At 39.1% G+C, this 24,065-nt stretch overlaps 5 protein-coding genes across 12 annotated transcripts; 1 reads left to right on the top strand and 4 right to left on the bottom strand.

Annotated features, from left to right (window-relative positions):
* Positions 1–507: 507 nt before the first annotated feature.
* Positions 508–5,393, bottom strand: LOC124301946 (lipoma-preferred partner homolog). 2 transcript variants are annotated; one of them, XM_046757607.1, is made up of 6 exons: positions 5,060–5,393; positions 4,222–4,358; positions 2,961–3,477; positions 2,545–2,879; positions 2,049–2,464; positions 508–1,916 (listed from the first exon to the last, which is right to left on the bottom strand). In XM_046757607.1, exons 2-6 carry the CDS (start codon positions 4,348–4,350, stop codon positions 1,664–1,666), a joined length of 1,650 nt encoding a protein of 549 aa, XP_046613563.1. In that variant the 5' UTR covers positions 4,351–4,358; positions 5,060–5,393; the 3' UTR covers positions 508–1,663. The 2 variants fall into 2 exon arrangements, with proteins under 2 accessions (XP_046613563.1, XP_046613564.1); XM_046757608.1 differs by having other exon boundaries at positions 2,961–3,348.
* A 138-nt stretch (positions 5,394–5,531) lies between these two features.
* On the bottom strand, positions 5,532–6,495 carry LOC124301959 (COMM domain-containing protein 3). The gene is made up of 3 exons (XM_046757635.1): positions 6,233–6,495; positions 5,888–6,159; positions 5,532–5,783 (listed from the first exon to the last, which is right to left on the bottom strand). Exons 1-3 carry the CDS (start codon positions 6,360–6,362, stop codon positions 5,613–5,615), a joined length of 573 nt encoding a protein of 190 aa, XP_046613591.1. The 5' UTR covers positions 6,363–6,495; the 3' UTR covers positions 5,532–5,612.
* Positions 6,496–6,595: 100 nt separating this feature from the next.
* On the bottom strand, positions 6,596–11,736 carry LOC124301935 (116 kDa U5 small nuclear ribonucleoprotein component). 4 transcript variants are annotated; one of them, XM_046757576.1, is made up of 8 exons: positions 11,589–11,736; positions 10,261–10,514; positions 9,894–10,165; positions 9,127–9,815; positions 8,794–9,023; positions 7,964–8,682; positions 7,582–7,862; positions 6,596–7,503 (listed from the first exon to the last, which is right to left on the bottom strand). In XM_046757576.1, exons 2-8 carry the CDS (start codon positions 10,501–10,503, stop codon positions 6,998–7,000), a joined length of 2,940 nt encoding a protein of 979 aa, XP_046613532.1. In that variant the 5' UTR covers positions 10,504–10,514; positions 11,589–11,736; the 3' UTR covers positions 6,596–6,997. The 4 variants fall into 4 exon arrangements, with proteins under 4 accessions (XP_046613532.1, XP_046613533.1, XP_046613531.1 ...); XM_046757577.1 differs by lacking the exon at positions 11,589–11,736 and adding an exon at positions 11,184–11,208; XM_046757575.1 differs by lacking the exon at positions 11,589–11,736 and adding an exon at positions 10,656–10,808.
* LOC124301948 (uncharacterized) lies at positions 11,730–14,272 on the top strand. Of its 2 annotated transcripts, none has more exons than XM_046757613.1 (9): positions 11,730–11,840; positions 11,898–12,185; positions 12,281–12,371; positions 12,603–12,832; positions 12,906–13,130; positions 13,230–13,337; positions 13,421–13,531; positions 13,612–13,722; positions 13,807–14,272. In XM_046757613.1, the coding sequence occupies exons 1-9, from the start codon at positions 11,754–11,756 to the stop codon at positions 13,936–13,938; spliced, it is 1,383 nt and encodes a 460-aa protein (XP_046613569.1). In that variant the 5' UTR covers positions 11,730–11,753; the 3' UTR covers positions 13,939–14,272. The 2 variants fall into 2 exon arrangements, with proteins under 2 accessions (XP_046613569.1, XP_046613570.1); XM_046757614.1 differs by having other exon boundaries at positions 12,281–12,421; positions 12,719–12,832.
* On the bottom strand, positions 13,954–18,195 carry LOC124301940 (vacuolar protein sorting-associated protein 41 homolog). Of its 3 annotated transcripts, none has more exons than XM_046757590.1 (12): positions 18,043–18,195; positions 17,764–17,901; positions 17,305–17,587; positions 17,004–17,202; positions 16,644–16,798; positions 16,021–16,526; positions 15,426–15,917; positions 15,022–15,358; positions 14,706–14,942; positions 14,564–14,608; positions 14,390–14,463; positions 13,954–14,303 (listed from the first exon to the last, which is right to left on the bottom strand). In XM_046757590.1, the coding sequence occupies exons 1-12, from the start codon at positions 18,061–18,063 to the stop codon at positions 14,265–14,267; spliced, it is 2,526 nt and encodes an 841-aa protein (XP_046613546.1). In that variant the 5' UTR covers positions 18,064–18,195; the 3' UTR covers positions 13,954–14,264. The 3 variants fall into 3 exon arrangements, with proteins under 3 accessions (XP_046613546.1, XP_046613545.1, XP_046613547.1); XM_046757589.1 differs by having other exon boundaries at positions 13,954–14,277; XM_046757591.1 differs by lacking the exons at positions 16,644–16,798; positions 17,004–17,202 and having other exon boundaries at positions 13,954–14,277.
* Between the last annotated feature and the right edge of the window lie 5,870 nt (positions 18,196–24,065).

Below are 24,065 nucleotides of genomic sequence, written 5' to 3'. Positions count from 1 at the left end.
TTACGTAACAAACGTAAGGGAGGGGAGGGGTCAGACTCGATTGTTACACTTTGTTACGATACGGGGGAGGGGGTCTTTTGATGCTTGTACGTAATTTTTTGAATTGAATGTAAAATTTTTTGATAATTAATAAAAAAATTCAAACTGAATTCCCGCGCCAGATTCTGTTATAGCCAAACCTTTAACATTTTGAAACTAGCGCGCTGCTATAATAATGAAAAAAATAAAAGAATAATGAAAAATACAAATGATTTTAATAAAATTTTATGCTATTTCGTTATTTGATTCCGAAAAATTACGTACAATTTGGGACGGGGGGAGGGGGGGTTGACATTTTGTTATGATCTGATACACAGGGGGGGTAGGGGTTGAAAAGTTCTTCAAATTCCGTTACGTAATTTAAGTACGGCCCCTTACCTGGGTTGTACAAATTTCGTATAACTCACAGTAATCTACTGGGTCACAGTCGGAAATTTTACTGAAAATCAAATTCGCAGTTAGACTTTGATTAGTTTCTATTTTCCAGGTCATTCCAGGAATGGAAAAGAACTGCTCATCATTAATTATAATCATATAAAAAAAAGAAAAGCAAATTGGAATCTTCAATAAAGGCGGTAAACTTTCTTGGCTTTCTTATTACGGAAGAAATGAGTCGTTTTCAATTACACAGTAAAGCTAGAAACGTATCTGGGAATTCTATTGTAAAGCTAATTAGTATAGAGTATAGAAGTGTTTAAAAAATGCTGTTTGATTAAAACTAAACTTTTCTTATACTGCAATGGAATCAATTTGCCATAGTTCAGTTGTATTTGAATTTGCATTAAATGTGCATTTCTGTTTAACATACCTTAATTTCAATTAAATACGTGTAAGAACGTTATCAACATTCAAGGTATAGTCATCCCTAATTTATGTTCTACAATTTCATATTTTTCACAATAATCAATTGCATGTCTATGCTTGCTATCATACATACACAGAATAAATATTTGTTCTACTCTTGAGAGTTTTCTGAATATGAATCGTAAATTTGTTTGACTACTCTTTTTTCCGATACCTAAAACCACAGTTCGAATAAATGCAACTGTAATTTCATTAAATATTCATATGCTGACAGCAATCTATAATACATATGGTAATAAATCTTTTACCTATACGATAATACGAAACATTTCTAACTTATAAAACATCACAAATATTGGCTGTATAGGCCTCAGCTCAGCTCAATGATAAAATAAAACTATAACTCCGTGAGCATTTAAAATTACAATCTCTTTTTTATCTCTTCGTAATCATCTTTCACTTTTCGGTTTTTTCCCTCACTTTAGAATCTTTTTCTTTCTCGTTCCGCCTGACTTTTCGTGCGAATTAATTAAATGAGGCTATGCATGTACGTGTATAAAAAAAAAAAAACAAAGTTTGATTTTTAAATACCTGTAAGGGAATGAATTCTCTGGTCAATATTGACACTCTATACAATCAACAACTTAGGTCTAGAGTTTGAAAAACTCATGTAAAATGAGTCAATGGCTGAGTAAAATATTTTTAGTTTTTCAGACCTCATGTCGCAAACATTGAAAAACTGCAAACTTATCTATCTAATTGTTTATGAGTGGATTTTAAAAATTATCTATCCTACGTTCTGACTTTTAAGAAAAGAATTTTAAAGCTCGGTCGTCATGTGTGACGTGAGTACTTGAACTCTGGCAGCGTTGCATCCTTTACATAAAATGTGATTGTCCAACGGGTAACAGCCGCGACCCTCGTTTTCGGACGAAAGAATGAGCCCGCAATCTTCGCACTTGTAACAATGAATGTGAAAACTTCTATCCAGCGCTACAACGCGGACGGTCTCATCCTGATCCGCTTCTGGCATGATGGGCAGTTTGCAGACGCAACAGCGGGGAGCGAATTTCCTACAAGAGAATGAACGTACTTCAATGCTGAGTAATAATTGGTTGTGCAGTACAAAAAGAATTTCGACCGGGAGGTTGCATAATTACAAATTTATTGAACCACTATCAAACCACAGCCACAATTATACTCACTTGTGGAAACACTGAATACAGTGAATCTGGTTAGTCGCATCTACAGTGAATGGTATGCCGTCCAAACTTTCACCACATACGACACACGTGAAGCATGACGGATGGTAAGGTTTGCCAGTAGCCCTCAAAATTCTGTCTAATATCGGTCTCGTACAGACGCAGCATTTCTCTAACGTGTTAAGATAATCTTCTTCGCAGTAGGGTTTTCCCTCAAGTGAGTAAAACGGCTTCCCTTGCAAATTAACCTGGCATACAAAACAGCAGAAGCAAGTTATATGGAAGACCTTGTCCATAGCCGAGCAGCCGTTACCCTCGCCTTCGACTTTGCGCCCGCACTGTGAACATATGCCATAAATATCGGCGTCATCCGCTCCATCCTCCATTCCTTGTACCAACAAATTAGTCAGCGCATCAACCTATTGAAAAGTAGACAAAACAAATCAATGACACTTGGTCACAAAAATACGTTCAGACTTCTGAAAGTGACGAAACAAACCTCCTTAACAGGCGACATTTTTCCCTGCAATTGAGTCGGAGGAGCGGATCCGTATCCGGAGTACATCGAGTAGTTGCATGATAATTGAGAAGGAGGCCTCGGGTTGATAGGTTCGTAAATGGACTCGTACGTCGAAGACTGAGAGCTGGGACCGTAAATATCGTTTTGGTAATTCTCAGAGGGAAAATCGGTCTGATAAGTAGCTCGACGTAATTCGCTGTAACTGGATGATACAGGGCTTGGAGGTGGTGGCAGTTCTTCTGGCGGAGGAGGAAACGAATGTGACGGAGCGCAGGGAACATATTCCGAAGGTTCTGGTGGCGGTGGAAGATCTTCTATAAGGTGAAAAACTTGAAAATAGTGAAAAGGCTGCATTTAATTGTGGTTTACAAATTGCAAATCGTTAAGCTGCTCACCCTGATTGTAAGCGCCTGGAATATTGCTATACATATTTTCCGGCTTGACGTTCCATTGGATATTGCTGTATATCAAATCTTTCTCCTTTTTAGGGGGCATTTGCATCGAGGAAGAAGAAGCTGTGTCTGTATTGCCGTAAACAACATCCCTGTTGGATCTGCTGGCTCTGTCATCGACGGGAACTTGAGGAGATGGTACGTTTCCGACATTTGAGTAAAAATTCTTATCATCGTATCCGTACTTCGTTTGAAATTTATCCTGCTTCTGTTGTTGATTAGTGTAAATGTTTTCTTCGGTGTTGTAAAACTTGGCCAACGAACTCCCATTCGTTGGCGTGTTATTGCGTACTGCGTTACTATTTTTCTCAGCGACTACGACGTTCGTTGTCTGTGGGACGTATGGTGCGGGTGAATTTGTGTACAGGTTTGTCGACTTTGACTCATTTGTTGCGATGTTGTTTAAAACTGTGCTGTATGAAGGGGCTGGTGCACTCTTCAGTGAGTAACTTTGCGGTATCTAGAGAACATTAGCCCATTTTCCAACAAAATTATTCCCAAATTGTTGTATATTAATAAAGTACAATAAAAATAATCAACTTCTGATAATACGATATTTGAATTGTTATTTAGAAATTTAAGCCAAGGTTCTCGTAAAGCTGGAGTACGATGAGTGAGTTTAAGCGTGTATAGCGCAAGGTTATTGTAAGTAGAGACTAAACTTCTTCAAATTGTTCATAATACACACCTGATTCAACGAAATGGAAAGGGCTAGAAAACGGCTATAAATAAATAAATTTAACTTCAAGGGGATTGAAAATAAAACCCAACTGTGTGTGGATTTAAAATACAGTGGAGGAAAATTGGATTGGAATTCGGTAGATAAAGAATGAGGGAAAAAAACCGTAATTTTATCAAACCATGGTGCTTGTGAGTCATGTACTTGTTTTCACGGCTTGAGTCATGCAAGCAAGTGTTAACATTCTTTAAATTGAATAAGCTGATTCAACAATTTCATTCTTTTCGTAACAAAACTATATATCTTTGACACAGATAAACTGCTTGAGTATTACAAGCTGAAGGTATTTGGCAACGAAGTAGCCAGGCAGACAGACAGGAAATTGAGGTTTTGCTTAATCGCCTGTCGTTAGATGTTGAGAAATAATTCACATTGTGCCTCACAGAGTGAAATTGCAAAGAGAACAAGGAGTATAGATGTTAAGTCCAGTTAGTCATAAAGTAAAACAATTTAAGCGTGCCTCACCTCAGGCTGTGACTTTTTTGGCTTTGGCGGAACTGTGGGTCCGACTTTTTTAACAGTTTTCCTTACTTCTCCTTCCAGACTTAATTGGAGATCATTTATCTGCTGCTCAAGTTCATTTATGTTCGACATTGTGATATCTGAAAAAATATCAAATTTTTTCAAATATTTTGGTATCTGAAAGATTAAAGAAAAACGAGCAAGTAAACAGAACTTATTTCACCTCAGCCCCAGGGTATAACATGAACACATTTTTTTTACATGAGCGCTACACGGTTACTTGTACTAATTATAAGACGGTTTGATTTACAGTGGGAGTAGATATGATTATTCATCACGACACCCGAATGAAAAGGCATAGGTGTGTCATTTTTCTATTGTTTTTTCCCGGTAACTTTTATCTTTTTCTTCGAATGGAATGCGAATGAATTCTACTTATTGTTCACTGTATCTGATTCAGGGATTTGATGATAGATTAAGTTATCTCTTAGATTTCATTGCGGAATCGACTTTCGCGTAATAATAAAAACGATGCTATCAAATTTTTTGTCAGATTATAAATACGTGAAAAATACTTTATTCAATAAAAACATGTGAAAGTTATACATCAGGGATATTTTTAAGCGACAAGGATAAATCGGAATTAACTGTACACTGATAATAGAAAAAAAGGAAACAGTAAAGGAAAAACTGCATGTATGTATTCGCTGATTGCAAACGATTAAAATGAGATTCGAACACGATTTGAACGCGGCTGAATTTTTTAACTACAAGTTTTAAGGGCTGTGACAAAGAAACGTAAAGATTAGTGGAAACACCGAACAAAATTTGACAGATTTACCTTAGTGAGAGTTACGCTGTGCCTGCACTGGTTTAACTTAAGGTTGCGAATGTAGAAACAATTTTACTTGCGCTTATAAATCAATTGAAACGTCAGTGAGAGAGAAAGCGATCGAATCACGGCCTCGCACACAGCTAACACAGGCGGGTCTGAATCTGAATCATCCTACCGCAGCACATCCTGCTTATCGCTGGTATACGACGGGTAACAAGTAGACAAAAAAATAAAATAAATATATAACGTCCATAAATCATGCGTAGTCTAAAGTCCGCATCTAAAACTAAGTAGAAGGGCGTCCCTACTAATTTGTTTATTCATTTCGTTAGCTGACGAACTTTGTGCCACCTGGCGGCCGATGATTTGAATGACTTCGTGGAGCCCCGTATCGGCGGCAAATTCAATATCACAACACTGTTGAAAAACAACAGATATTACAATTTACAACTGATGATTGCTCCCATAGATACATAACTAGAGTTTTAAATAAGTCATTTTATTTCAAACATGAAATTTGAGGAAAAGTTCGACAGGCATGTATTATCCTAACATGATTTTAAACATTGGCAACTTTTTCCACATGTCTGACAGCATCCTTCAATTTATACACAAGTTCTTGAAGCTGTTGAGTGGTGCAAGCAAACTTCATCACCTCTGGTTGTCCCTGATTAATCGTGCTAAATTGAATGGTATATAATTGGGAACCAATGTAGTCTTCTATGTTCGACTGTAATTAGTAAATGATACATTATGGTTAGATGTCTGGTCCGATAATAGCGGTACAGCAATATTCCTTTCTCTCACGATAAGCGTTTGAAAATAATAATGTACCTTAACACAGTAGTCTAACTTCCAATTGACGTCAACGATGTGAGGTAAGCTATTACCGATTCTGCTCAACGATGCCTGGATACCTTCTTTATTACTCACATAAGTATCACATAGTTTCTTTACTCTGGGACCAGTGATATTTGCATTTGAGAGTGCAACACTCAATGTCTCTCCATCGAGGTCAAGACGGGCTGCATCAATCAACACACTCGATAAATTGCCAAAAATTTCTTTGACTACGTCTGGTTTTGATCCATAGAGTTGAGCTATATCTGAAAGTTTTATATCACAACGAAAGTCATAACTTGTTGACTGATGAAATATGGTATCGGATCTTGTACTCACATTTCTCTTCAGATTTTTCACATAACTGTAAAACTGCTATATCAATCAAATTTCCAAATATAACATCATTAATTATCTTCGGGTTCTGCAGACTGGACAAGCTCTTGACCGTACTTTCACTCAATTCCATTATTGGGTAGCGAAACTATAAAAATTACCTTTTAACCATGCGATTGTTTATCATATATAAATCATAAATCTATCTTCACCTAACCTAACTTTTGCAGATCAACTTTGACAGACGTCAAAGTGAACAATGATTATAAAGTAGTAAAGATGAGAAACTCAACAATACGTTCTCCTGATTAGAGTAAACTGCCCGCCAAATATAAAAACAGGGAAATTTTATTTCCGAAAACATCGTAATTATAAATAGGTTTTATTCGTTAAAGTTTGGAAAAAAAATATTTTCTTGACAATTGCGATAGTAATATGACCACTGTCTTGATTGTACTCGACCTCTTATACCTTACTCTACGTTTTTCTGTAAGAAAATTGTTGTATGGAATGAGGTGATGAATAGAATGCGAAAAATAAAATATAATATTTTTTTCCCCCACAAGCAAGCGTCGTCTCGATGCATGTCTGATCAAGCTTTGCCATACATGTCACGTATCTGTAATATCAGTGCACGGTGACACTATGATACATATTATTTATGACAATTTGAAATATGAACCGCTGTATCACTTGTATCAATGTTCTCTCCTGGCTTGTAGGTAATTCGTTCTGGACTAACATATTTAACAATGATTTTTATCCAGCCTAAAGAGGATAATTGAGTAACACATCCTGCCTTGCGAGTTCAAGCAACATAGGATCGTCGAAGAATTTGTTGATAGAAACATCTTCGGAGAGGCCTTTGCGTCTCCTGGTTTTCAGCATAAATTCTCTGGCCAAATGGGTGGCTGGCTGAGGTTCGAGAGGTCTGATGGTTATGCTTTTGTCGAGAGGATCTCCCGGCACGATTTGCCAGTGATGAAAGACTGAGAGGCAAAACGCCTGGCCTTGCGTGTGCGTTCTGAGGTCTGTCTCGAAGCCGAAACTGTCGATGGCTGGGATAAACGCTTTTATCGTATACAACGGACTTCCGGGAACCGGAGCGTCTTGTGTAACGTGTCCGCGACGTTTTGCAAGGACCGTGTAAACCGCCGAAACACAATCGGCTGGTGCTTGGACCTCGACGAACAGATACGGCTCCATGAGGCGAGGAGTGGCCATTAAAAATGCCGAATAAGCGACTCTCCTTGCCGTCGGAATAATCTGGCCACCTGAGAGGACAAAAATCGGTTACTGCTGATTTTCTGGACGGGATTTCATTGAGGATTGCAATCGCAGATGCTTCTCACCTCCTCTGTGCAGGGGTTCCTGAGCAATGACGGCGTCCAATATCTTGAATTTTACATTTCTGATAGGCTCTTCGGCAAGAGGTCCTTCCCTGGTTCCCCATTGGAATCCTTGAACAATGGCATCCCTTGCGCTTCCCAAAAGCGTTTTGTCTACCTCCGAGGGCAGTGTGTCATCGACTAGAATGTTGGGTCCAGTGGAGTCAGGACCAAACGCCCAGATGCTTCGAGCCGCGAGCAAATCCCAGTCATACTTTGTCTGAAAAAATTCACCCAGGCGTTTTCTGGGGGAAATATTTGGATTAGATCGAGTTTTACTTCCAGAGTATCGATCGTTTCTGCTTGAGACAAAAGGACGGTATACCCCAAGACTCTGAATACATACTTGTTCCAAGTGATACGGACATGTTCCGCCTCGATATCCTCTGCCAATCCTCTTTCCAGAGGCTCAGCAATCATTGTCAGTTTATTTCGCTTGTTGGGAGTTTCAGCAAAGCATTTCAAGGAGCTAGTCTCGACCACCGTTTCGGCGAAAGCGACGACGGGATCAGCAACCTTGATATCAATTTCGGAGTACATTCTGCGCAGGTCGTGCATGGCGCAATCCAGATAGAGTTCACCAGTACCAAGAACAACGTGTTCACCGCTCTCCTCGACCCTTGTGCCAAGAAGAGGGTAGCTTTTGTTTACTTTTCTCAATCCATCCAACATTTTTGGTAGTTCGGACGGATTAACAGGCTCAACAGCGATCTTTATTACACTCTGAGTGTTGAATTTCAATGGTCGGAATATGTGCAAGTCATCGGAATTGCTTAGGTCAGTTATTGTGCTCGTTTTGACTATCGGCCTGTCGATACCTTCTATCAACACCCAATTACCAGCAGGTACTCGATTCAGTTCTATGGAGTAACGAGCTTCGCTGATCCACAAGCGACCGACCGTCAATATTCGCGAGTCCTCCTCGTCGGCCTTAGAATAAGCCTCACCCAAGACACGAACTCGCGCTCCCGCCTCCAAAGTCCCCGACATCACCCTTCCCAGTACAACGAACAAGGTACAATCTTCGGTGGGATACATTTTTGTACTGTGTACCATCAGTTGGCCCTAGAAGCGTACGTTTATTAACAAAATGTAATATACTCATGTAAAAGAGGCGCATTTACAGGCCAACATCGAGAGTAAATCAAGAATTTGCGCTGCAGAGAATCAACTTACGTCTGGATCACAGTTGGTCATATCCTGCGCAAGTGGTGAATCTGGAGGGCCAGTATAGACGTGTCGAACTTTGACTGGAGCATGAGAATGTGGACTAGGCACATGAGTTACGCACATATCAACGAGCCCGCTCATGTCACCCAAAAATCTTGTGCACACCAATCTGAGAAGTGGCCTGATATTCATTTTCATTTCTTCAGAGCTTAACCTGATGCCCAATTCGTCAAGCACTGAAAATATCAACAGCAGTCATAATTAGACAAATAAGAAATAAAATATAAATACTGGCATGTAGGTTCTCTGAAAAAACAAAGAAGTAAACGAATCACATACCATCCGGAAGTGTGGTGTCGACGTCGCCGACGACCTGTGCAAAAATCTTGTAAAGTGGTTCAAGAATAAATTCGATGAAACTTCGCTGAGCGGTATTATGCGGCGGTTTCTTGATGAACTTTCGAGTTTTCGAATTGAAGTATACATCGCCCCAAAGCCGCTTTGCAAATTCTGTAGCGTTAAGCTGCGGATGATTTTTGGCATAGAGAGCAGCAAATGATCTCAGAGTAAAGCAAACATTGTACTCCGAGCTGGCAAAGCAAACATTGCCCAAAGCTGGGGAGACGAACGCAGGATTCTCAGAATCAGAGTACAGAGCAATGAGCCCGTTCACTTCCTCAATTATGTGTCGCAACTTGTAGTAAGCGTCTAGAGGGGGCAACTTCAATTCCAGTATTAATCTATCCACTTTATTAATGCAGACAGTCAGTGCAAGTTTTTCCTGCAGCGCATGCTTCAGCAGACGTTCTGTATTTAGCATCACACCTTCTGCTGCATCTACAACCAAAACAGCCCCATCCGACATTCGGATAGCGGCTGTGGCCTCGTCAGAAAAGTTGACGTGCCCTGGAGTGTCGAACACGTTCAACAAGTATGACTTAGCCTTAACATCTTGGAGCAGTAGAGTGACTGGTGTGGCTTTCGTTGACACGCCTCGCTGCTGTTCAGTAAACAAGGTGTCGGTGTATCTGTCAACGGAATCACAAATTTAGTACCAAGTTTAGATCGTAAATTTTCGTCGCATGTGTCGACAATGTGTTTTGTACCTGAGTGCCTTTTCATCCGTTACACTGTGCATGTAGGGGTGAGTTTGACGAACGAGGCAGTCAACGAGAGTCGTTTTACCGTGATGCAAATGACCCAAGAGTACGATATTTCGTATAAGATGAGGGGCATCCATCATGTCTGCAAGAAACTCGATGCTGTACGTAGTATCTGGCAGTTGCTGTTGCTTGATTTGAAACTTTGGCCTTCTGGTTGGCGCAATTAAAGGTTTATCAAGTGGTTGGGCATCTTCTTCTTGCACCAGAGTTTCCACCTGTATGAAACACGCAAAATGTTACTAGTGATAACGTTTTCATATGATTGAAAGGTGCTATTTATAAATTACTTCGTTGATGCACAAAGCCTCACCTCCGGTCCATAAACTTCCAAAGCGCTTGGATAATAGCGTTTATCTTCATGGAGGACAACGGCCATCGTGCTTTGGTCAGGGTGCTCCCGAACCTCGTCCTTATCTTCTTCCATCTCTTCGTCAGATCGCTCTTGATCTCCGGCATCGTCTCCTCCATTTCCATACTCAGCTTCATCCTCGCTCTCGGATGCCAAGTCGGGGCCGATGTAATTTCCGAATTCATCGTAAAGGTCGGCATCCATCGTCAAAGATTCTGGGGATAAATTTGATAAACTATATGATTTCGACGGCGAAGATTGAAGCCAATTATGACTGAAGTTAAATAAATCGAAGTAACGCGTTAACGGATATTGCAAACCTCAAAAATGATTTTGGGTATTAAAAAAGCGCTCACTCAATCCAAAGACTAGCTGAACAAACTAACACTGAGGATTTACAACGAATTGAAACAGAAATGCTGCCAATAAATAAACATCGGTGGAGGTTAGGATTACGAAAAGCGTGCGTCGTCTACCGCTGTGACTTGAACTTAGCGAGAAGCCGTCGAGATGGATAGATCGATAAATCACCCGCAGCGCTATCTGGGTGTTTTTTAGGCGAAATAAGCGAGGCGCACTGTTATTTTGAATTTTTAAAACGCGATAATTGCACGACAATTCAGAAGTTTGTTCCCAGTTTCTCATTCTGTACCCAAACTTGCTTTTCAAACATAAGAAAGCTCGATTTTCACACCTTTTTTCCTCATTTCTCGTGCTAATAACGATGGCAAAATATAAATAAAAAATATCAATTACGCGTACAACATGTCTCTTAACTCTGGAGAATCTTTTCCTCGTAAACTGTTCGATCCCTGTGATAAAATTCCCCATTTTGAAATAGGTGAACCGGGTTATCGATTTTTCTCCTCTATAGAAATACATACCTATGAATTATTGTAAGATGAAATTCAATCACCACAGACACTTCGCTAACAGCAAATATTCTTTTAATTTTTACAGATGGTCCAATGCGGAGAGCGTTATGCTTCCGTGAGAATTTAATAGTCACTTTAAAGGACGAACTCACCACCAACACGAAACCTGTAGGCGGTTATTGTTTATCAGTGGAAAGTATTGGCAAGGAAGGTAACGAGTTTATGGTACAAATGCTCTCATCTTTGACTGTGAACGATTCATTCGCCGGATCAAAAGTCCTGGGTTCGTCGACGGACAATTTCCATTGCTTGGAAGAGAAACGAACGGAGTTAGCCCTGTTCTCAAAATATTCCGAACAATCGTTAAATCTCTCTTTCATGGCATTACGATCAACCTTTGACAGATATATTTACCAGCATGACGGACTGCAGGAGAAAGTTCTGTTCATTGGTCTGGAGGAGGATTTCTTTCACGTGGAAGCCCAGGAAATCTGTCCCTGCGACAAATCTGTGAACCGAAAAGATTTACCGCTTTGTTCAAGTGGCGAGATGATAAGCGAGGCGACGAACGTGCTGCTAATGCGGTATCTCGCTCTGAGAAACTTCCACGGAAGTCTTTCCTTCCAAAGCATCATGATCAGTGGACAACTCACGACATCCAATTACGTGAGCAAAGGCCATATGACATTGACTATAGATTAATGACTGGTAATTTTTTTGTAGAGATGTACCGGAGCGCAAAGAATGAAGCTGAACGGCAAGGTCCTCCCGGTTTATACTATAGAGCGCAGAATGCATGAGGAATCTGGACTTATCCACAATACGAAGACATACATGACTCAGAGCGGGTATATATTGCGACACGATTGGCTGGAGATTCCGTATCTGGTGCAAATCAATTCACTCATTGATCCCAACGATCTTGTCAACAAGGATCAAAATATTGTCACTCCACTGAGGTCAAGATGGAGAAGCGATGTTCAAATGATATCAATGTACCTTGATAAAAAGGTAGGAAGATTTTTCATCCGATGGTAGTGATTACATCCCCTATATAAAGCGCGACCATTTATAAAGAGTTACTTCTCTTCTTTCTTGTCATTTAGACCTGCCAAATGGCGCAGCAAACGGAATACCTCACCGATCACCCCGAGATCAAGCAGTTGATAAGCGATTTCACGCAGACATTGTTAGCCGGTAATCATCTTGCTACCAAGGCAGCATTTTTACCAAGTTTTCTTAGACAGGTCATAATTTAATTTAACCTTTATTCCCATTTTCACTTCTATCTATTTAACTTATTGAGAATAAAAGATCCTTTGATGGTATGTATATCGAAGAATCGCAAGCAAGCTTAGTCATGATTGTTTTTTTTTTTTTTTTTATTTAAAATTTTATCATCTGCGGAATGCGATTTGATCATCGCAGTGAAGCCGGTTAACGTCTTATCATTTACGGTTCAACATTTCGCGGCATTTGCCAAAAACCCCGACCTGTCCAAGGTCGGCCCGTCAGGCGAATCAAATCTGGATATAATGTCACAGCTGTCTACGTACAAGCCAAGACGAGTATGCAGTGTCTGCGGAATTTGCTTCGAGTGTCTAATGTCGGAGCAGCCTCCCAATAATGTTGAGCGCAAACGCACGGCTCGGGGCTCGGTAAGCAAGTGGCTTCTCAAGATGACGCAGAAAATACTACGTTCAAGTTTTCTTTCACTTTTTTCTCTGACAGAAGAGCCCAGCATTTTCGACGTGTTCCGTATTCACAAAATGTCCCAGTGACGCAACTTGCGTCAGAAAGTTGTCAGATAGCAGCGACCCGAGCGTTACTTGTTCCGACGATTGTAGAACTTGTGAACCCGGAGAAAAGCACACTAGCATTTGCAGCTTACATCCTGAGTGTCTACTCACGTGCGAAGGGTGTCAACATGAAAGAGAACCGTGCCAAGTACACAAGGTAAAGCACCAAAATTCGAAATATTCAAATATACTTGATCAAGGAATGTGTTTTTCTTGTTTAAGAACGTTGAAAAAACGTTAAACTTGATTTATATAGGACTGTCCGGAATGTCTGGGATGCCGTAAGGTTTGCAGTCTTTATCCACAGTGTAAAAAAACTTGCGAGGGATGTCGAGTCGTCAAAGAACCGTGTCGTGTGCATAAGGTGTTATAATTTTCAAGCATCCTCTATCAAAATATGTTACCCTCTGCGTGGAAAAGAGTAAAAAAAAATTTATATGAGTTTAGGATTGTCCTGAGTGTCCTGGATGCCGTAATTTATGTAGCTTTCATCCAGAATGTGAAAAAACTTGCGACGGATGTCGAATGACCGAAGAAGAACCATGTAATGTGGATAAGGTATTGAATCTTTTGAGTATATTTAAGTGAGTCAGTTTTTCTGTGTAGAAACATTTTAAATTGCTAATATCTGTATATAGGATTGCAATGAGTGTCCTGGATGCCTAAGTAAAATCTGCAGCTTTCATTCAGAATGTGAAGAAACGTGCGAAGGATGCCAACCTGTTAAAGAACCGTGTCGTGTGCACAAGGTCGTATAATTTTCTCGCATACTCGATTGATATATTCGTCACGCCCATGTTAGAACGTTTGAAAATTCGTAATACTGGGTTTAGGCTTGCCCCGAGTGTCCTGGATGCCATAAAGTCTGCAGCGAGATCGGAGTTTGTTCAAATTGCGTAAAGTGCAACATTGAAATACTCCCAGAGAGCGCTAAAGTTGTTTTCAATCTGGACAGCGAAAATTAAAGAGTACCCAGCGGATGGTGTATAAAACAATAAAGAATGTTTAATTTATGGTACCATGTATAATACAATACGCTAGCAGTAGTGGCGGCAGAGAACCAAATTATTTATGTATATATGTCCTGCGCGCGCGCGCGTGTGTGTGTGTGTTTGTGTGTGTGAATTTAAAATATATTGATGAGCGATTTAATTATCTTTCATGTTTAAGAATTCACGTGTTTTTCACTCGATGGCAATAAAATAAGTATAATCTCCTCAAAATCTGTCGTCGATATCTCATCATTCGTTACTGTTCATCGTTTAGAAAACTGGCTTCTGAGGATTGCATATTACACAATTCTCCTGAAAAAAGAGAAACATTGCCAATACTTTTTATATGATTAGTAATTCTTGTAGCTGCCAACACGCATATTTTCAGTACATAAAACTAGAGATAATTCTAGCGTTCACTTACCAATGAATTTATGTTTCGCAAACAATCTTCATGAAACGAATGTCTGCAATAGAACATGACTAGATTTCTCGGTTCTGAGAAGAGAAAAGAAAAGAAAATCATCATTAAATAGAAAATTCTTGAACATGCACATAGAACATAATCGTCAAAACAAATTTCGTGGTCTTGACCTACCCCTTATAATTATTTTCTGATGACAGGCTCGACACATGTGATCATCTGTTAAAAAAAAGATGGGTCAAATTTTGTATCAAATCCTTTCCATTGAGATAGAGGAAAAACGGTTTGAAGAAACGAAATGGAAACGCGTCCTTACCATCTGTACATATTCCTTTTTGATGCGACCTAACAAGTTTTTCGTGAAGATTGAAATGATCGTTTGACAGTATCTTATTGCATCCTTCTTGTACAGATATTTGTAAATTGTAATCGCACATCATTTTGACCAGTGCATTTTTCAATCCAGGAATCTCAAGTCTTGGTTCAATTTTTTGAAGGATTAGTCGGGGATCCATGTAGGTGCCGATTCTTTGCAACAAAAATGTTATCGCCGCTGAAATTCGACACATACGTACAACATTAGGAACCAGAACAAATAAAAAGACGATGGATCACTATTTATAACGTTTTACCTGGCTTGTCCAATGAATAATTGACCAAGTTATTCCACAGCTCGTCATCGTCGTGCACCTGACAGAATTCAATTGCACCTTCTATGTCGTTTAATTCTTGGGTCATTAGGGCAAGAGCTTCTGAAGTATTGCCAATTCTACCGAGTAAGTAAACCATCTCTGGGTAAAATTGTTTCTGACGACAAATTTCAAGGGCTTGTTCAATAGGATAATTGTCTGATCTCCTCAGAAGCGGTAGAAGTTTATCTCTGGAAAAATCTGCATACAGACGGACTAATAATCCATGATATTTCCCCTTAGAATCTTTCGTGTCTTTTTTGTCCAAGGCATCTAAATACTGATAATTATAATCGTCAGCATATTTCAAAGATTTGTGAGCAATTGTTAAGAATCTCTTCACTCACCATGTGCAAATATCGATGATTCTTTTGCAGTTTTGCAACGACAATTTCGGACGGGACTCTGTTTTTTTCAAGAAAAAATGCTATCGCCCTTTCTGCGTCTAAATCCATCAAACCTTCGATCATGTCATGGACCGAGTTGTACAACTTGTGCTTTTGTATAAGTTGAAAAACGTCTTTATGCCTCAACTTGAGATATATCGCCAAGGATTCGTCGTACCTGTTTTGATGGGTGTACAAAATAGCGAGAGCTTCAAGTAAGACATTCTGGCCATTCTCTTGGGTGGAAAGATGCTCGCGGATGCCATTTATCACAGCGACTACGTTGTACAACTTTGGCGACCACTCCTTGACTAGCTGCAGAAAACCGTCCGGATCCGTTTTTAAATATTCGTATAAAACCATTTCATAAATTTCCGGTCTCAGCGTTACGTCGCCTCTTGGAAGATATGACGATATAGAACGCAGCTGATGCACTCTAGCAAATTTGTAGACCTGTGTGGAAAGAAGAAATCGATAACATTCCCATCGTCGACTTAAAAAGTAGATTTTTATATGCGTAAGATATTCAAAAGAAAACATGAAAAACAAATCGTACTTCTTCCTCCCAGAGATTTTTGTCTCGTCCTAAAACTTTCAAACACAATTTTCCAGCTTCGTCATACTTTCTGTGTGCTAATAAATGATCCAGATATACACGGCCCACATATATCAGTGAGTGTTTCTTACAGTCCCTGCCTCCATTGGCTGTCACGGTCTCCAAGGCTAGCTCAAATTTCCCGTGCGTCAAGAGCCACTCAATTCTGTCATCAGCGTCATACAGACTGGCGACTACGACGTCTTTCGGACTGACAATAAAATACCTATTTTCATCCATTAAACAGTCTAAGTGATAATCGTTGCAGCTGTACTCCTTGTAGCCACGTAACGTTAACGAAGTAGCGCAAATAGCCGTGTATTCTAGATATTTCGGTTCGACTACGTGCAACATTGGCCGCTGACTGTTACCAGTTTCATCTAGCTCTTTCAGGCAGCCAAGTATTACTAGCTGATTTTCCAATGGCGCGATACCAGATATATAAAAATCGACTTGGAATGCAGAGACTGAAAGAGAAATTCAAAAGTTTCAGTTACTTCTTAAGGAGTTTGGATTATAATGGAGTTGGTGGTGACAATTTTATTGAAACAGAGCACAGGAAATGATCAAAACAGGTACCATACCAGGGTCGACAGCGTATTCAGATAGATCTCGATTCGCCATCTCTTGTGCTGATCGTTTGCGTATTTGACAAATTCTAACCGTATCTACCCAGCCTATTAGCAACGTTCTATTATCAGACCACCTTAAGTTGCATCTGTAATGTTCGGGTGAAGCACTGAAATTGAATCACAAGAGTTGAGGGTCGCTGCAACACTTTTTAAATTTGTGAATAATTTTGAGGGAGCTTCAATGATAGCTAATAGGTGTAAAAGTTCAGATTTGACATAGAGATTTCACAGAAGAATGAAATTCATAAAAACCTAAAGTGGCACAATAAGCAAACGCAAGTGAACAAAAAAATTGAAAATAAAAATACTCACTCTATGGATCGAGTCCACTGTATTACTCCTAAGGAACATTTAGCATATAAATCATATATTCTAACCCCAGTATCTGAAGCCCAAGCTACAAATTGACCAGCCCAGGATATGGATCGTACACCACCTTCAGCTTCACATAAAACTGTAGGTTTGATCCGCGATAAAAATGTCTTTTCATATAAAATTAGTTTACTGTCACCTGAAATTTTGCAATGTAGGAACTATCAGCATCAGATATGTTGTCAAACGATTGAGTTGAAAGAAGTTGAAAAACTCAGATAAAAATAAAATGCTGCATTACCCGTTAGGAATCTTCTACCGCTTCCATTTTTGTAGTAATAAGGGTCAAGCGCGATACTTTTGACCAATCTTTCCATGCTCATGTTGTGGTTGTTCTCCTTGCTATAAAGACCATATATAACAACCTTTCCATCGTCGCTGCAGGATCCAATGAAATCTCCATTCTGATCTATGGATATTTGATTGACGGCAACGGTATGGGCCTGAAGAGTTTTGGATCGTATTCTGTTTCCTTGGTGATCCAATATATGGATCATTCCCCAATGCGAGCCCAGGCAGAGAAACTGAAAGTAGCGGTACGTTAGGACTCTCTGTACCCTAACCTGACCTCGATTCGTACTCGCACATTCTACTGCTTCGTGCGAAACAAAATGAATGCGAGGAAGATAAATGAGAAGGAATCATCGCTGAGCGGACATGTAAGGAATATGAGGTATGACAGAAGAGGCGTTAATGGCACCTTTGGGTGAACAGCGATGCAGCTCGCGGCATCATTTTGGAGGATACTATCAAGATCATTTCTCATTCGGACGTATTTCAATCGTGGTTCAACCTCTTCCACATCAGAATCTGAATCATCTTGATTATGTTCTTGATCCTGAAAATAGAGGAAAGTAGTTTCAGCTTTAACTTTCAACCCACCACCCTCGATTTCGATACAGTTAATTGGGATTTTGTTTGCCCATAGAATAATGGGAGAAGATCGATTCATTCTACGTAAATCGGGAACGATAATTACATTATTTACACTATTATTCATCTGTGGTTAAAATTTTCAAATAATTTTTTTACGCAGTCACGTAGCAGCAGCAACACGCCAGAGAATCAAAATATTGGTCTTCGCATACATGGATGTGACACATACGAGTTTCGTGTGTACAGCACGCGAAGATGTGTCATTTGAAAAAAAAAAGGCACAGCAGGGATGGAAGGGAGATGACCGCTGATGACAGATTCTATGATTACGTGATCCGACAGACGGTAAAAGCTGTTCCAAAATTGTCCCAGACGATTTAACGTTCTCGACTATGGGTGCGTTTCGAAATTAACTGGTAGCGCTGAAATCTCGCTAGAATAGAGGCAGAGCCATTCACAGACTCGGCAGCAGAAGAGAGATAAAAAATTGTTAACAGCACTGGGAGCTAATATTTGAACGCACCCTATGACGTAGAAGATAAAGGTGTTTCTGCGCAGCACTCTCCAAGAACCAATCGTGTGCCTGGACCATATAAAGGCCATCTTGCAGTTCAACCAGTGGCTTCAACCTTAGAGCATGTCACGGATTTAAGCACCTCTTGTGGTGTAAGCCCGTATAGCGCACTCACCCCCATCCCCATATGATCTTACGATTCACCGTTTGCAAACCTTTTCCTTGGATTTAATGTCGGTTGAGATTAGAAAAGCAATCACTCGGTTTTTACTGATTTTTAGTCACTTTAGATGCATATTTTACGAATTTACGGAGTATGTTTATAAAACGGAGGCTTATAGGTTTCGATTGCCGCCCTTTTTTTTTACATTTTGTAGCGAAAATTTCACTTTTTTCCGTAAGAGGCGCTCAAATCGCATTTAGACAATTCCTCTTACGTTACCTTAAAACTGGGGACAAGTTTTATTGCAGAGTGTTGTCTCCTTCCTACTACTCAGTGGCACTAATATCTCAGTAGTAAGAATGAAATCGAAAATAAATGGAAGGATGGAAATTTTATTACCTCTATTGTACATAAAACATAAATTAGAAGTTATAATTTAAAAATAGGAATAATACTAATAAAAACATTAAAATTAAGTGATTGAATATGAAATGCTGTTCATAATTTTTATTAGGTAACAAACATGAATAATGCACGCAAGTACATGCTGTATGATAATATACTTTTATATGGCTATGTCATGTTTATGTATACAGAGACCATGGTCGTGAGAGAGACAGAGCACGGTCTTACCATAGATTTATGAAGATAGACTGAGCGCTCTTATGAGCCGCTTGAAGCGAACATTTAAAGGACAGAAATATGCCGGGAGTACTCCTTTCCCTCTCTAACGATATTTGTGACGGGGATCGAGGCGGTAGAGGAGAATGAGGCGAAATTATGCACCTATATCTATAGCTGTTCCACTTCCACTGCTCCGTTGTCTCCCGCCATGACGCCGATTGAAAAGAGAGAGCAGTACTCCCGGTATATCTCTGTCCTTTATGTGTAATTGTCAGTGCCTCTTACAGGAGCGCTCAGTCTATCTTTTTAAGTCTATGAATCTTAGGAGTGGTCGATTCTAGCGGCGGCACCAGTTGTCGCTGCGGTCTAGTTACCAGACAACAATAACGTGATAAAAACGCGTGAGTAGCGAATGCCCATATACATGTATGCGAAACCACGGTCAGCCCCCTGGCAGACGCTCACGGTCTTACATACAGGCAACGAAAGTAAGGGAGTGGTTCATTTCACGGCCGGTTATGTATCTCACTTTGTGGCCGCCAGGCTAGCGTTGTGATCGAGGGATGGATAATCAACGCGTGCGCAATGCAGCGCCAACGTAATAATAATATTATTATTGGCACATTTTCATCCCTACCATCCCTACCCCACGTACATCCCTAGATAGCAGCGCCGCGACATGACTATTTCAAACACTAAAAACCACGGACAGCAAGAGAACCACGCCGCTCTGTAGAAAATTGGTTTCGTTGCCAGACCTGTATGTAAGACCGTGCACACGCTGCTAAAAATGGTTCGCAAAATATCCCTCGATTCTGCCGCCAATCTCCATCACTGGTGGCGCTAGTAGTTGTCTAAAAAGCTTGCGCGCGATCAGCGAGCGAGCGAGCGTGTCAAAAGTCTACTAGCGCCACGTAGAGGAACTAAAAAAAGGGGACAAAACGCGTACAATTTTTTAGTATACGAGCAGTGGTGAGTGCAGAGATGAGTAGGGAGATCTCCAACGCTCGGCTTTTCGTGATACCAGCTAAGTTGGAGCGTCGACGTGACACCTAGGCGGCCACGCACCGAAGGTGGCCCATTTCCGACCTGACACCAGGCGGCCATGCACCGAAGGTGGCCCACAATCGTGTATATATAGATACACTCGGTTGCTCGAGCAAGTGGTTGCCAATCGCATCCTTGTCCCCGCTCGCACAAATGTTTCCAGGAATGCAAGAATTGGAATTTTTTTTGTTTCAGTTATGAATGTCAGCGAATAAAAGTATCTCCAGATTTGATAAATCTTGGATTCAATTAGCGGGCGCTGAACCAAATTAATTAACTACTCCCAGTCCGAATACTTTTTTTTTTTTTTAATATATATTATTTTTTTATTGATATGAAAATAGGTGACGCCTGGTGTTCTCGAATATTTGTACACGCAGTTTATGGAAAAATATACGACGCCAGCTCGATAACATTTATGCAAAATGTGCAATGGGCAAGTGGTTGGGGGAAATTTTTTTTTTCTCGAACTGAATCTTCCAGAGAAGCATCAGCGAATTCCAAGCAAGCTCCATAAACATACCGAGCAAACGCGCGCTCACGGACGTAGCTGTGGTGTGGCTGAGTGGATACCACATGAGGATGAGTTTTCAATCACAGGTTTTTGCGCGAAGTTTTCCTGTATTTAAGTTAATTACTGCTGCCTTTGCTATGATACTGCATTCAAGTCTTAAACAAAACACTAAAAAATAAGTTAACCACTTAACGTAAAACAAAATGTTAGATTGAGCTTAAAATTTCAGCCGGAGTTACATAAACTAAGATAATTACAAGCGCAACATTGTAAATATTGTACATTTATTGTTCATCTAAATAAATATGGTTTCCTCCTCAAAAAAAACAAACAACATGAGGATGGAGTGATGCGGGACACGGGTTCGATCGCAGTTCACTCTTTATTTATTTATTTTTTTTAAATTCAATCCCGGCTTTTGATTTTGTATTTTCGGAGAAAAAAAAACAAATGAAAGAAAGAAAATTTCCAGAGCCGGTCGATTTTTTCCTTCTTTCCTTTTGCTTTTTTTTTACTGAACCCACCCTTTTTGTAGTGGGGGTAACCCAGAAGAGAACAAATAATTGAAACAATAAAATTCCGAGAGTGAATCGATTTGTTCCCCGTTTTTGGCGCCTCTTTTTTTAATAAGGAAAAGTTTTGACAGTAATGAAAAATAGAGATTACTAAAAACAAATGTATTGTTTTTTTAATAACACCGGCCCACTAAAAAAAAAAAAGTGGTCTGTACTTTTGACCGGACCTACCTATCTTTATGTATTTTGACGCACTGAATCCGAATCTGAAGTTAGTTTTGCCCGTACATCCTCAAAATTTTGAGTAAATTGCAAAAAACCATAAAAATAGCCAAAAATTAGCAGTTTTGGTAAGAAAAAAATTTGTGGAACTATAGACCAAGTATGATTTTTATGCATTTTGGTCCGCTAAACCCAAATCTGAAGTTTATTCAACCATAAGCCTTTTAAAATTTAATTGAGCCGGTGTTATTAAAAAACAATACATTTGTTTTTAGTAATCTCTATTTTCCATTACTGTCAAAACTTTTCCTTATTAAAAAAAAAAAAACGCCCATTTTATATCAGTCTTGACGAGCATTTCTTAAGAATTTTGAGAGATGCGAGATCGGAACGACAAAATTATTTCAGTAGCAACAATGTATGGACCCCTCTCCTTTTCTGATATTGGCAGCCAGTTAAGAGGCTTCACAGTGTTCAGTTTAATGCCAGCAGCTCTCGAGGTAGCAAGATGGTAAGTGAATTACTTAATTATTTTACATGTATGGAAAAACCGGCAGGTTTGACGATCGTCTATTTACTTTATAGATTAAGAAGAGAAAAAAAGGGAAGGACCTGTAGTCGTATTTTATACTTTATTTAATTTTCCTTGAATTGTCAAACGTTTTTATTTTTGATTGTATAGGAAGAAGGTGTGTGGGGAATTCCATTCTAGTGCCCAAGAATGTAATACACATTTTCGATCGTTTTAACTTTTTTTTTTTTTTGGGAAAACATGTTCCTCAATTTACAAATTTCCGTAATGTTTTGGTATTCAAATCGATTCTTAACAATTTTGCGCACAGGTGGGATTTCTTTAATTATTTTTTCCCTAAACCTGAGGATATTTCCTATCTGAGATCACTGTCAATAGGCGAGATTCCGGAAATCATTAAATTACCTTTTTTTCTAATTAAAAAGAAAATCACATAAGGCCACTAAGAGCTCGAAATGAAAATCTGAAAAAATTAGAGATGGTTTTTTATATTCGAAGCCATTAACGTAAAAAATCCGTTTAACGATCATCCTAATAGATATACATTGTATATTGGGCATTCCACGTCAAATTTGCAACCCATGTACCTCACCCTCTTCGCTTTTGATAATTGTTTGGTATGATGTTGCAACCACGGTTTCAATCGACTTGAAACAGCGTCGGAATTTTTTGCAGATTTCTTTAGCCACCACTGAAATAGAAAAAAATTGAAAAACCAATTCCGAAAACGCTTCTTTTAAAATACTGAAAAAATTCACACTGATTTTATAATTAAAAATATGATTCTTAAGCACGAGACGATAACGGGATCTCTACATTTACTATTGTTTTCGCAAGTTTTTAATTTTCTTGGATCTTTGAATTACTTAAAAAAAAAGAATGAAATGGTATGAACTATATTCATTGCAAATTTGACGTGGAATGCCCAATATACAATGTATATCTATTAGGATGATCGTTAAACGGATTTTTTACGTTAATGGCTTCGAATATAAAAAACCATCTCTAATTTTTTCAGATTTTCATTTCGAGCTCTTAGTGGCCTTATGTGATTTTCTTTTTAATTAGAAAAAAAGGTAATTTAATGATTTCCGGAATCTCGCCTATTGACAGTGATCTCAGATAGGAAATATCCTCAGGTTTAGGGAAAAAATAATTAAAGAAATCCCACCTGTGCGCAAAATTGTTAAGAATCGATTTGAATACCAAAACATTACGGAAATTTGTAAATTGAGGAACATGTTTTCCCAAAAAAAAAAAAAAGTTAAAACGATCGAAAATGTGTATTACATTCTTGGGCACTAGAATGGAATTCCCCACACACCTTCTTCCTATACAATCAAAAATAAAAACGTTTGACAATTCAAGGAAAATTAAATAAAGTATAAAATACGACTACAGGTCCTTCCCTTTTTTTCTCTTCTTAATCTATAAAGTAAATAGACGATCGTCAAACCTGCCGGTTTTTCCATACATGTAAAATAATTAAGTAATTCACTTACCATCTTGCTACCTCGAGAGCTGCTGGCATTAAACTGAACACTGTGAAGCCTCTTAACTGGCTGCCAATATCAGAAAAGGAGAGGGGTCCATACATTGTTGCTACTGAAATAATTTTGTCGTTCCGATCTCGCATCTCTCAAAATTCTTAAGAAATGCTCGTCAAGACTGATATAAAATGGGCGTTTTTTTTTTTTTAATAAGGAAAAGTTTTGACAGTAATGGAAAATAGAGATTACTAAAAACAAATGTATTGTTTTTTAATAACACCGGCTCAATTAAATTTTAAAAGGCTTATGGTTGAATAAACTTCAGATTTGGGTTTAGCGGACCAAAATGCATAAAAATCATACTTGGTCTATAGTTCCACAAATTTTTTTCTTACCAAAACTGCTAATTTTTGGCTATTTTTATGGTTTTTTGCAATTTACTCAAAATTTTGAGGATGTACGGGCAAAACTAACTTCAGATTCGGATTCAGTGCGTCAAAATACA

This window comes from Neodiprion virginianus, chromosome 4 (genome assembly GCF_021901495.1).
Source record: "Neodiprion virginianus isolate iyNeoVirg1 chromosome 4, iyNeoVirg1.1, whole genome shotgun sequence".
In the NCBI taxonomy this organism is placed as follows: domain Eukaryota; kingdom Metazoa; phylum Arthropoda; class Insecta; order Hymenoptera; family Diprionidae; genus Neodiprion; species Neodiprion virginianus.
Note: the sequence above shows the minus strand (reverse complement) of the source record. Positions and strands in the feature narration are given on the sequence as shown.

Bases quoted from the DNA above. Each gene is read 5' to 3' on its own strand.
- LOC124301946 (XM_046757607.1), bottom strand. From the start codon at position 4,350: ATGTCGAACATAAATGAACTTGAGCAGCAGATAAATGATCTCCAATTA. The intron at 2,880-2,960 runs GTGAGCAGCTTA...TTCACCTTATAG, and splicing joins TCCAGGCGCTTACAATCAGG to AAGATCTTCCACCGCCACCA. The intron at 2,465-2,544 runs GTTTGTTTCGTC...ACTTTTCAATAG, and splicing joins AAATGTCGCCTGTTAAGGAG to GTTGATGCGCTGACTAATTT.
- LOC124301959 (XM_046757635.1), bottom strand. From the start codon at position 6,362: ATGGAATTGAGTGAAAGTACGGTCAAGAGCTTGTCCAGTCTGCAGAAC. The intron at 6,160-6,232 runs GTGAGTACAAGA...TAAAACTTTCAG, and splicing joins TGAAAAATCTGAAGAGAAAT to ATATAGCTCAACTCTATGGA. The intron at 5,784-5,887 runs GTACATTATTAT...TACTAATTACAG, and splicing joins AGTTAGACTACTGTGTTAAG to TCGAACATAGAAGACTACAT.
- LOC124301935 (XM_046757576.1), bottom strand. From the start codon at position 10,503: ATGGATGCCGACCTTTACGATGAATTCGGAAATTACATCGGCCCCGAC. The intron at 9,816-9,893 runs GTACAAAACACA...TTCCGTTGACAG, and splicing joins ACGGATGAAAAGGCACTCAG to ATACACCGACACCTTGTTTA. The intron at 8,683-8,793 runs GTAAGTTGATTC...GTACGCTTCTAG, and splicing joins TGACCAACTGTGATCCAGAC to GGCCAACTGATGGTACACAG.
- LOC124301948 (XM_046757613.1), top strand. From the start codon at position 11,754: ATGCGGTATCTCGCTCTGAGAAACTTCCACGGAAGTCTTTCCTTCCAA. The intron at 12,186-12,280 runs GTAGGAAGATTT...CTTGTCATTTAG, and splicing joins CAATGTACCTTGATAAAAAG to ACCTGCCAAATGGCGCAGCA. The intron at 13,131-13,229 runs GTAAAGCACCAA...TGATTTATATAG, and splicing joins AACCGTGCCAAGTACACAAG to GACTGTCCGGAATGTCTGGG.
- LOC124301940 (XM_046757589.1), bottom strand. From the start codon at position 18,063: ATGAATAATAGTGTAAATAAT. The intron at 17,588-17,763 runs GTGCCATTAACG...CGCTACTTTCAG, and splicing joins GCATCGCTGTTCACCCAAAG to TTTCTCTGCCTGGGCTCGCA. The intron at 16,527-16,643 runs GTATGGTACCTG...TTTCTCTTTCAG, and splicing joins TGAATACGCTGTCGACCCTG to TCTCTGCATTCCAAGTCGAT.